This window comes from Mus caroli, unplaced genomic scaffold (genome assembly GCF_978045245.1).
Source record: "Mus caroli unplaced genomic scaffold, Mus_caroli_1 scaffold_5, whole genome shotgun sequence".
NCBI classification, from domain to species: domain Eukaryota; kingdom Metazoa; phylum Chordata; class Mammalia; order Rodentia; family Muridae; genus Mus; species Mus caroli.
The window spans coordinates 57434233-57447278 of record NW_028227260.1 but is presented as its reverse complement, the minus strand read 5'-3'; the positions used below and the strand labels follow the sequence as shown (position 1 = coordinate 57447278).

Below are 13046 nucleotides of genomic sequence, written 5' to 3'. Positions count from 1 at the left end.
AATTACTGTTGATACAGCAAACAAATGTGGAAAACATAAGACAAAATAAACACTGTTTTATGAAAATAGTTATAGGTATGGAGAGATGGCTCAGCAGTTACTAGTGCTGCGCTGGCTTTTCAGGAGTCAGGTTTGAATCCCAGAACCCCCATGGCTGTACACAACCATCTGTAACTACAGCTCCAGGGGATATAATGCCCCTTTCCAGTCTCCACAGACACTACCTCAACATGGGGCCCATGGCACATTCAGGCAAAACACCCATACACATACAATAAAAACAAAAAAATATTAAAAGGTAAATAAACACAAAATGTACTAAACATTTAGCACACCTCCAATAATATTTTAAAGTAATTACACCTGATGTCTATGTGGCATTCCTTCAGAAATACAAGGTTGGGTTACCATTTCACAATTCTCCATATCATAAATTAAGCAGGAAAAAAATCTCTATTAAAAGCATGAGACAATATGTAACATCTATTAAAAAATCTCCCCACAATATAATAAGATGATAACTCAACCCAATAAAGAATACAGAAATGTATAGCTTTACGTTTTACAGTGAAATGAAGCTTCCCTCTACTTTGAAGCAACAAAAAGATAAGAATGTTTGCTCCCATCAAATTTATTCAACATCAGAATGAAAGTTCAAGCTAATACTAGCAAGGTTACAAATAAAAGAAATAAATACATGATATCTAAAGATGAAAGAAGTAAAGTACCTTGTCAAAAGTAAATAATACAAAAGCTTTTGACATCTACATAAAAAGCAGCCAGAATATGTAATTCTACTAGGTTATAAGATACAAACTCAATATAGGAACTCTATTGTTTCCCCCACTGAAAATTAAACTAAAAAAACTATTCTACTTTCATCATTAAACAGGAAGCACTAAAAGAAAACTGACAAAAGATGTGTGAGTCCTATATGCTGGAAAAATCACTGCTAAAATTAGGTAATTGCTAATGGAGTGGAAAGAGAAACCATGTTTATAGAAAATTCAATGTATTTTAGATGTCCGATCTCCACATTGAGTGAAATTCCAGCCAAATTTCATGTAGGTATTAATTTAAAATGTGGGAAGTTGTCTTTAAAATTAATAAAGAAATGTAAATGACCTATAAGAGCCTAAACAATTTTCACAAGAAAAGCAAGGCTTATGGATTGTAATCACTGACCTGTAGATATATCATAAAGAATCAGTCATCAAGACAGAGGGGTACTATTACAAAGATTGACAAATGAATCACTGAACAGAACAGAGTACCCAAAGATAGACCTTCACATACATGATAATCTGATTTTCACCGAAATTATAAGGTAATTCAGTGAAGAAAGATAATTTTTTTCTAACCATGATGCTAAAAATGGAAACTTCTATCTATTTTAAAAAGACTGCTGCACACAACTACACATTAAAATAACCCCAAGTTAACTAAGACTATAAATATAAACTATAGAAACCTCTAGAATACACAGGAAAATCTTCACCTAGAATAAGGTCAACAATTCTTAAATGGAATATTAAAAACAATTAATTTAATGGGAAAATTATAAATAAGAAATTCTGCTTTCAAAAGATACAAGACTAAAAAGGCAAAGTATAAACCAGAAGAAACCTTTTATAAACAGCAAATATGATTAAAGACTTACATCTAAACTATATGAGAAACTCTGGAACCTCGAGAAGAAAACAAATAATTCAATTTAAAGTGGGCAAATGTTTAAACATTTTATCAAAGAAGATAGACACAAAATAAACGCAGAAAAAGATGCCCAAAATCATTAGTCTTTAGTGATGAAATTCAGAAATTAGGTAACACTATATATTTACCAGATGTTCAACAAAACTACATACAAAAAAAAAAAAAAAGAAAGAAAAAAGAAAACGGATCATACCAGGTGTTGGCAAGGATGTGAGGCCAACTGAAATTCTCATATGCCGCTGTTTGAAGTGTAAAAATTATATAAGCACTTTGGAAAAAACAGTTCAGCTATGTCTTCACAGTAAAACTTACACCTACCATATGACCCAGCTGTTATATTCCTAGATATTTACCCATGAAAAATGAAAACATATGTCAATACAATCATTTGTACATGAATGTTTATAGCAGCTTAATTGGTACTATCCAAAAACTGCAATAACTCAAACATTCATCAACAAGTAAATCAACAGAACATGGTGCATCCATACAATGGGTACTGCTCACCAATAAAAGTAAATGAACTGGCACACAAACAACATGGATAAATCAAAATAATTATAATGATTTAAACCAGACAAAAAGAAAATATATTATGATTTTGTTTCTATAATCTGTTAGAAAACATAAACCAAACAGTGACAGCAGAAAGAACAGGGTTGGGATGGGAAGAATACATTACAAATTTTTGGCAATAATATATTTTATTTTAATAGTGATCTCACAGTTATATGAAAATGCAAAATATATCAAATTGTGTAATTTATTATGCCATTTATTGTATGTCAATTATACCTCAGTAAGTCCACTTCAAATGACTAAGTTAAACACTACACCTAGGTAGCTTGAGTAGCCAAAGTCTAGGCTTGTTCCTATCTACATCATTCAGCTCTTTCTAATATTCTTTCATCTCAGAGAAAAGTTATTAGGAGTCTGAGATGATCTGAAAGGCACATAATAAAGCATCAACTGACATATCATTAAATACTATATATAGTGATAAAAAGCTTAAGATTTCAGATTTCTACAGGAAAATTACATAACTTTTTTTAGGTTTGTTTGAATAAAATATACTAACAAATTTATAAGGAAATTCTCACCTCTTTGGATAATCTTGTGAAGACATCTCCTCCCCTGAGGAAATCCAATATTAAGTACAGCTTCCCTTCAGTCTGAAAAGCTAATTACAAACCACAATGTTGTAGCAGTTAAACTCTGCCATAATTGTATATGAACATGTTTGCAATTTTATTATCAAATATCATTAAACAATTATATATTAACATTGTTAGATAATATATCAAAATAAAACCCACTATTTAACCCAGTATTAAAATAGGTATGTATATATTCCTTTCCACGACATATTCAATTTTGCATGTGGCTTTACAAAAATACTCTACCACAAAAACTTTCCTGATAATGAAGTATCTTGTTCTAGTGTAGCTGCCAAAATTTGTCTGCCAATCTTATCTATTGCATTCTACAAATCTCAAAAATATGGTCACCTCCTCTACAGAGCCTCCCAATTCATCACATTTCCATATAGCATCTTTAATTCCCACTCCATCAAACTTACAGCTACTTTTGAGGTTTAATTGTACTTCCTGCATCTTTTGTGGTATTTATTTCGCTTTCCTTTGCATATTAATTTACACAGTTTCATTCTTTATACAATACTAGAAATTATGACTTTGTTTCACTTCTGCAGCCCACTTCATTTGATACAGTATTTTGTCCCAATAGGGGTTTATTCTTAATCTCATGGCATGTCAGAGACTCAAAGAGGTTCTAATATACTGCTACTTCTATTCCATTATATTATGAAAGAATTAATAATTAAGGAGCCAGAATTTCTTGTAATTTATATAAATTGGATAAATATTTAAAAGACTTTTTGTCAAAAATTACAGTAAAAATAAATCAGTACATGTTACATTTTAAATGCACAAAATTAAATGGTATAGTAAACTGCATTAATGCTTTATTTTGATCTATTTATCTTCAGTAAAATCATATCTATACATCTCTTTGATACATTACCAATAGACATGATTCAAATTCATAAATGCCTGACTCCAAACATCCCTCCCCCATTATTTCTGCTGATTCTTACTAATCTCACCACTTAAGTATTGCAAAATAGTTGAACCTAACTAATATAACTACATAGCTAGCTCTCTTGATTAGAGCCAGAAAATACTATCCCTGTAAATAAACATCTGAATATTTTATATAAATTATCATAGTAGCCTATGATCACTGGAGATATTCCTTTATCTCATCTAGAAATACTACATTTTCTCCATTTTTATTCTTTGTGAATTTCATATATGCATATGTGTTTAGAACAAACTTACCCTCATTTCCTTCCTTCCAATTCCTCTCATAGCCAATACTGCCTCCCAATTTTATGCGCTCATTTGAAGTTTCGGGTTCACATAGAGTTACTAGTATGAGCATGGGTGTAGGGCCATCTACTGAAGCATGGAGGATACTCTTTAAGAGACTGCATTGCTGAAGAAAACTGACTCTACCAACAGCTGTCAATTGCCAAGAGTTCATCAGCCACCTTGTGAGACTTCAAGACTCCCTCCCTAATACTTGGTGGGATTTTGGAAGACATTATCATGCTACCTTAATTAAGTTAATCTACTTAAGACAATGAGTTCAATTAAAAGTTAGCTATGAATCCATATTTCAGGTATATTTTATATTGCTGAATATATTACAAAACATTTATAATAGTATCTGAAAGATTTACAGTTCTCTAATTGCATAACTAAAAGGGTTGCTTACCATAGTGCAGTTTGACGATAAATGGATGATTTACTTCCACCAGGATATCCCTCTCCATCTTCGTGCGAACACGGTCTCGAACTAAAATCATAAGGACTGAAATGTTATACTTATTCATAATCTTAGTAATGATCTGTCATTTGCCAACCAAAATATAAACATATAAAAAATTTCATAAGTAAACAATTGAATTAAGTCTATACATTCCTAGACAACCACCAGATTTAGTTTAAATCTAGAGACAAGCTAAAGTGGCATATTTGGTTAATACGTATTTCTTTAAGTTTTCATGTGAAGTAAAACTGAACTTAATACTATTCTTTGTGTTCTTTCTCTTTGTCCCTTCTCTGTCTGTCTCTGTCTGTCTGTTTCTCCCTCCATCCCTCTGTCCCTCAGTCCTTCCCTCCCTGGGTTTTATGAAGTCCATGCTGATCTTAAATATGGTATACAGGGAAGGATAATCTTGAACTCCACCTCTCTAGAGCTAGGATTATAGGTTTGTAATATATCAGGGCCAGTATTAATATTATAAGTCTGGAAGACAGTATATATAATTGTGGGGGGCAGTTGTGCTTTCTTAATGTGCAACACCCAGACAAAAGGTAAAAAATAAAGATGTTGAAAGAAAAAAAGATTAAAAAAATGTTTAACTTCAGACTAAACTGAATAAAATGTTACACTTTCTGATATTAAATTTTTATTCAGATACAAATTCAAGCAATTGTTATACAACAATAGAGGACCCCAGAAGTATCAGTTGTTAACTAGAAGACTGTCTTAACAATGCTAAAGGCAACTCCCTTACAACTACTCTTCTTATAAGCATATGCAGCATACTTTTAAAACAAGTTTTGCTAAATTCTATTCTAATAAACTTTCTAATTCCATACCTTTCAAAGAAGCTTTTCTTAACACCTTCATTGCATAGAGCTGCCCAGCATCAGGACCAGTCTTCTTTCTAACAAGAAAAACCTAACAGAGGAAATATTTTTATGTGAATTTTACAGTTCAAGCCACTTTACCATTTTTAAATATATTTTCTTATTTATTCCTGTGAATTTCATACAATGTATTCTGATTATATATACCCCTATTCTCCCCAGTATGTTCTAACTCCATCATTTCTCCCAATGCTATATTTTCTTTTAATAAAGAACTTAGGGCTGGTGAGATGGCTCAGTGGGTAAGAGCACCCGACTGCTCTTCCGAAGGTCCAGAGTTCAAATCCCAGCAACCACATGGTGGCTCACAACCATCCGCAACGAGATCTGGCGCCCTCTTCTGGAGTGTCTGAAGACAGCTACAGTGTACTTACATATAATAAATAAAATCTTTAAAAAAAAAGAACTTAGCCTATTAGTAGTGCTTCTAGCTACTAGAGTTTAGGGCCTACGATGAGAATGCCAACACCCTCCCAACTCCATCCCCATGGAATTTTGACTGACTTGATCTGGAGCAAGTCTTAAACTGAAAACCACAGTTCCTATAAGTTCATGTATGGATCAATTTTGTCATATCCAGAAAATAGTTTCATAGTAGTGTTCCCCAACCCCTGGTTCTTATACTATTTGTTTGTTAAGCTTGGTCGAGCTGTATTAAGTTACTTAAAGGAAGAAGAAAATATTACAGCTGGCAGAAGATAACAAAGGAATGTACATCTCAAAAAACTAAATCATGAAATGAAATCATTCCCGTTTTTTGAGATTATAATGTATCTGGATCAAGCCCACCCATCCACTAACTCCCCTCCAAATCCTTCTCTATCCCCACTAGTATTCCCTCCAAACTTGAAGACATTTTTGCTTTCTGTGCACTAATTATATATATTTTTTGCCCTTATATTCTCTGTTATAAAATACATATAAATGTAGTTATACTATAATTTATAATTAGGCACTTTATATTTGCTCACATTTTACTTAATTCATTAAATCAAACTGTGAATATAATACAAGTAGACAAGCTTTGTGGGACATACAAAATTTTGTGATTCAAGAGATTAGTAACAAAATCAAACATAGGTGTGAGTCCTTAATAAAGACCAGAAAATGCTATTGCCATAAATACTCATTTGTTTTAGAAGTTCCGGGCATTTTATTTTATAACAAAGAATAATAAGAGGCAATACTTACCTGCCAGGTAAAATTAATCATGATGGTAAAGTATCTCAATAAAAATGTGAACAATAAATCCTAATGTTATCAAGTGAGCTTAAATATCTTATTTTTCATTTTTTTAATCATCTGAATGAATCAATTCTGCTTCATATGACTTTTTATTTGAATTGTTTCTAATCTTCATTTCATTAAACCTTGTTTTATTTTTTTTTCCAAGACAGGGTTTCTCTCTATAGTATAGCCTTGGCTGTCCTGGAACTCACTTTGTAGACCAGGCTGGCCTTGAACTCAGAAATCCACCTGCCTCTGCCTCCCGAGTGCTGGGATTAAAGGCGCGCACCACCACGCCCGGCAAACCTTGTTTTATTAATGTGCAGTTTTATATGACTTTGGCATTAGTAGAATTTTGTTCCCATTAAATAGACTAAAACATTTAATGTCATAAAACTACATGATCTAAAACTCCTATTGCTTATACTTAAGTAAGTCTGTACAGCCCAAAGTTTCTTGGAATTGGGCCTACACTAATCTGATTCACAGCCTTGGCCAAATTCCTGAATATGCTCACCATATAGCAAGTCACACCCACACAATGCCTACATAAATGATGCAATACTGACAAGCAAGTATGTTCACATCCTAAGAAGCAAAACAAAAACTACCTTCTAAATATTTTTTGGTTGATAAACTACATAAACCTCACTATTTTGTATCTTAGTAGTATGGATTTAAAGGGGGTTTCAATGATCTATTTGCTAAAACAAAATTCCTATACAAAGTGTTCTATAAATTTAATGACTAAACATACAACTTTTTTTAATAGAATAGTGCTTCATTTCAAATAAAAATGTTCTTGAAAAAATAACCATTTTGTTATATATTATTTTCTTTATGAAGATCAATAATAAAAGTTTATCTTATCTGTTTAATGGGTTTCTACCTAACAGATATTGTTACTATTAATGTATTTCTTTATAGTGGTTGCCAATGTCATTTCTGGCCTGCTTAGACTTTCAGGCCCAATGTACATTTGTAAATAACAATGTGTAATTCTCGGCTTTGTGTAATCCTTCCTACTCTATTATTTCCGTTTCTGTCTCTATTGCCACTAGCTTTTTGTCTTGTTTTGGGCTTTATCCTCCCTTCGATGTTTGGATTTGTTTGAGAATGGGTCTCATGTACCCAAGCTAGGCTCAAACCACTCGGTGGCCCCCAGGCTAGGCTTAACCTCAAAAAGCAGCCTTCTTCCTCAGCAGCCAATATGCTAGGGTTACAGGCAAACAGCAGCACGTATAACTTACGCTATTTGCTTTGAATTTCCATTGTTATTTATCTATGGAATTCTTAAATCTTTTATGAGACAAAGCAAGAAATAAACTCACAGATGAAGATGTATAACAAAACTTTTAATAACTTGAAATGTTTCTGTGGAATCATTTGTCAAATATTTAAGCATTTATTAATTTGATATAAAAACTTCATCTCTGTTCTTCTAAGTTAATATATACTCTCAGAAACATTAAAACTAAAATTTTATAGAATATATATATACCTAATTTACAAGTTACTTTTATTATACTTCATCTACAAACACCAGCAACTTCTCAATAGAGCCTCCTAATTTTGGTTTCCATCCCTGTCTGACTGTTTTCTGCTGCTGTAATAGATACCATGACAAAAACAACTTGAGGGTTAAAGGGTTTATTTGGCTTACACATTACAGTCCATGGAGAGAAGCCAAGGCAAGAAATAAAGCATAGACCATGTAGGAATGCTGCTCACTGGCATACTTCCTCCAGCCTGTTCAGCCACCTTCTTTATACAGACCAGACTCACCTAGCCAGCCAGGTATGGTACCACCCACAGTGTGCTAGGTCTTCCTACACCAAGCATCAATTAAGATAATACCTTACAAATAGGCCCACAGGCTAAACTGATGGATGCAGTGTTTCAACTGAGGTTCCATTTTTCAGGTGTGTAAAGCTGACAACCAAGATCGTCTTTGATACTTACCTTACATCATGCATTGACAAAGCCATCTCTATTTGTCTTTCTGTCCTATATATATTTCTATGTTTGTTATATATCCTATATCATATAGGTACCAGACTATATTCAAATTATCAATGTCTAGTTTATATTCACCAGTACATTTCATAAAACTACTGACACACTCAGTAAATCTCTTTCCTTGCAAATGTCTTCATCACTGTTTTCACTGCCTGATTGCCTTATTTTTGCTCTTTGTAAGTAGAGCTCAGCTATTGTGATGATTTTCTTTCTTTCCCAGAAGTAGTGATTATTTCTGTCTTTCTAACAGCTACTTATTGTATGAATTCAGTAATTTTCATTAGATTAAAGGTACACAAGATTCAGGATCCATATTCATATACTTCATTTCTAAGAATCATTACCAAATAATAATCAAATACAATGACTATATGAATTAATTTTCTCAAAGATTCTTCAAAACAAGAATTGTTCATGATTTCTAAATCACCTAATGCTAGTTCTACTTTGCTGTAAGAGATGATGAGTTAGCTTATGAGTCCACACATGAATTATAGCCTAAATTCTAAATTTTCATGCAGAGCTGAGTAACAGAGACAACAATGACCAGGAAAAAAAATTCACAAAAAAAACCCATAAAAATATCTTTGTAAGAACCAAGTAAATAATTTAGACAACCAACAAAGGACATGCCATGTTTTTTACACAGAGTAATATAAGCTCAGGGGGTTAGAAAACCTTGACTGCTATAGAACAGTATAAAGAAATCTGAAGAAAAACAGAAATAAAACACATAAAACTAAAGAGTCACCTTCCTGTGCATCCTTTGAGACCCATAGAAATGATTTGTACATGTGTATACACATTTTTGTTAAATATCAAGAAAAACAAATGTAGAAAAAGTATTTATTACCTTTCCAAAAGATCCCTGACCAAGAACCTTGAGCAAGTCAAACTGTGCGGGATCTGCTTTCTCGTATCCTTCTTTAACATGCTGTGTAATAGGTATCTCCTTAACCAATTCTTCCCGCTAATAAAACAAAGACAAAAACAAAATCCAAATCATATTCATGCACAGTTCCAACATCTTCTGATTAGTTCCATTTCAAGTCAACAACAACAACAACAAAATCACACCATAAGTTATGCAGTAATAAATTCCGTAAGGCAAGCACTTTGTTTTATGGACTATTGATAGTCTCATCTCCTGACATCACACAGATATACTTTCCTTTCTTGTGGGTTTTTATTTGTTTTTTTGAGGCAGAGTCTTGCTATGTCTACCCAGATAGACTGGAACTTGCTATGTGGATCAGATGGGCCTCAAACTGTTGACAATCCCCACTAAAGTGTAGCTTAAGAGACAGAGACACAGAGAAAGTAAAGATAAATCCTTGCAGATTATGAGACTGCAAACATAAAAATCACAAAAGTCCTTTAAAATACTATTTTACTCTATTCTTAAGCATTTTAATATCTAACTAGTCAGATCAATGCAAAGCAAAATCATAAAAATATGATTTATGAACTCAAAATGTTCCCAAGCCATGAACCTTAATTAATTTGAATATAATCTATATACAAGTCTCCTATCATATAGGTGAGAAAGAAAGAAATCCTCCCAGATAGTATTTCTACCCCATAATAGAAGACTCCTCTCAGGTTTAAAATTACACTCAACTGAGTTGTAATTCTAGTCCCTATGGAAAGGGACAATAGCTAACAGAATTTTTATTTTTTTAAATCCACATGAACTCCATATCACAAAATAGCAAAACTAAAGAAATAATCTCTGAGCTAACCCTTTCATTGTCTAGAAAACAAAATCAATACACTCAAAACTTCAGTTCTGTAATGTCTAAAGTCAAATGTTCTTTATCCATTGGCTCTTTGATTCTTTGGTTAATCAATCAATGTTGGCTATGGTTAACGTGGACCAGAGAATGGCCCCAATGAACTAGACACCTTGACATTAACATAACATCAATGACACAGAAAAGTCAGACATTCACTTTTAAGAGAAGTATATCAGTAGAGGACTTCTAATTCTAAGTATTTGTGGTCTCTACATAAATCAGTTAGAAAGGATTAATAATTCTGAAAGAATATTAATGGATGCCTTATACATTAAAATAGAACAAATCCTTTTATATAGTCAATGACCTAAAGCATGCTTTAATAAACAAAAATAGATTAACCTATAAAGCAAGTTTCTTAGTCTTTTAATAAAATAAAAAAATATTAAAATTCAGTATGTATATTTTAAAGGTGTGTGTGTATGTGTGTGTGTGTGTATGCAATTAATAGGGCTAAGGTACTATGCATAGGAGCAAGCTCTCTACTCCTGAGTTACAGCCTCAGTCCTCAAACTGCTGTATTTTTAAGTTTACAAAAGTAGAATATATGTATATATCTATGTTATGTGTAATCAAAAATATATTTTATATTCAATTATATTTATTATATAATAGAACTAGGAATACAGTAGATTCATTTTCATCAATGTAATTGTGTAAATGTATACTAAACTTAACCTTGTAATAAATGTATCAAAATTTCTCTACTCCAGTAGAAATTGTGATGTGTTAGGTTAGAATATAATCATGTACCATATGATTTAATTATTCACTAGTTCAACACAATATTTCCTAGCTAATATTCTATATTACCAAGTCCTGGAGACACAAAGATAAAATTCATATTTGAAGGTAACTTTTTTAGAAACACAATATCCTCCCTTCAGAGAAACAAAAGGAAAAGATGTTTATGACAGGCTGAATTGAGTCCTTTCAAACCAGCTATGTTGAACTGGGACATTTAAGAAGATAATTATGATAAAATAATAACTTATGGCTGTGCCTTAATCTAAAATGACTGATGATAATGGTTTTTAAAAAGCCAATGAAAACACACACACACACACACACACACACACACACACACACACACAGAGGAAGATGTGTGCAATAAGAAACTATCTACAAACCCAAGAGAAAGCCCTTAGGAAAATCAATCTTGCCAACACCTTGATGTCAGACTTAATAGAAGTCCATAACTGTGAGAAAATTAATTTCTGACAGGACACTCAGTTTGTGGTCCTTTGTTAGGGCAGTCCTAGAAAATAAATACAGTACCTACTCTGAGTTGATGTGTGAAAATCAAGTTGTTATTGAAAAATAGAAACTTAATAACTTCCAGAGTTCACTATACTTTTCACATTAAATGGTAAATCTGAGGCATAAATGAGTACAGTGTTAGATATTTCTCCAAATCTCTAAAATATATTCAATATAAAGAAAAATTTTGAAAGACTCAACCTCAAGTTCTATATTCTGGTCATTTTTGGTTTGAATAAAGAAAGCCACAAATGCACTAGAAATGCACACTAGAAAAAAAGCATTGGTAAGCGCAAAACAATTAAATCAAATACACTACTGCTTCATTCACTTGACAAGTGATTTGTTTCTGGAGAGGAAATCAGCCTTTAGAATGAAAAGGAAATGACAACAATCTAGTAGCAATCTATTAAAACTCAAACACAGCAGCTTCACAAGACTATAGAACAAAAGGCTAACCAAAGATGGATGTCTAAGACTGAAATATACTAGGCTTTATGTAATGATGTAGCATCCATCTATTCAAGCATTTGTTTTATTTCAAGGCAGAAAGGCTATTTTGGTAAAACAACAACAACAAATCAAGAAGGAGGAAGAAGAGGAAGAGGAAGAAGAGGAGGAGGAGGAGGAGGAGGGAGAACCACCACCACTGCCACCACCACAACAACCACCACCACCACACTAAAAACAAAACCAAAACAAAACCAAAAAAACGTAAAATTCAAATAAACCATTTTGCTGAAATACATGTGGAGAACATGTAGAGAATAATATGTCACTGAAGGTCATACCAGATATCAACATTGTTTGAACAAAGGCTAACAATAATAATAATGCAAATAACTATGTACTACTAGCTTGAATTAAATACATCAAAATAATGAATACATTGGCAAATAAGCACAGAATACTTATTGCAAAATTTATACTGATGATTAATAATTAAAGGATGGCAGCAAACTCATTCTTACTTAGGGTGATTTATTCTAATTATATCAGTCTTTGTTTCCTCTTCTATAAAAATGGAAATGAAACCTTTATCAGATCTCAATCACATAGGGATCTTTAAAGAAAGACAAAATTTCTATAAAATTAAGTTACTGGACTTATTTCATCATCTTTTCAAGAAGTAAAAACTCCACCTAATAGTATTTGTCTAAGAGTATTGAGTAGTGATTGTTCATCAAAGAAGTTTTTACACTTCTAGAACAAAAGTTTTTGAGATTTTTAAAGAAGGGACATTGAAGAGAAAGAAAATTGATTACTTGAACTGCAAGAAAACAAAATACTA

General features: G+C 32.4%; 1 protein-coding gene across 1 annotated transcript in view; it reads right to left on the bottom strand.

Annotated features, from left to right (window-relative positions):
• Nucleotides 1-13046, bottom strand: part of Rps6ka6 (ribosomal protein S6 kinase A6) — a 141508-nt gene that overhangs the window by 43824 nt on the left and 84638 nt on the right. Inside the window, exons 6-9 of the mRNA XM_029473708.2 lie at nucleotides 9553-9669; nucleotides 5403-5484; nucleotides 4513-4593; nucleotides 2814-2893 (exon numbers count right to left, since the gene is read on the bottom strand). Of these exons, the coding sequence (XP_029329568.2) occupies nucleotides 2814-2893; nucleotides 4513-4593; nucleotides 5403-5484; nucleotides 9553-9669 (360 nt within the window). The remainder of the gene's footprint in view (nucleotides 1-2813; nucleotides 2894-4512; nucleotides 4594-5402; nucleotides 5485-9552; nucleotides 9670-13046) is intronic.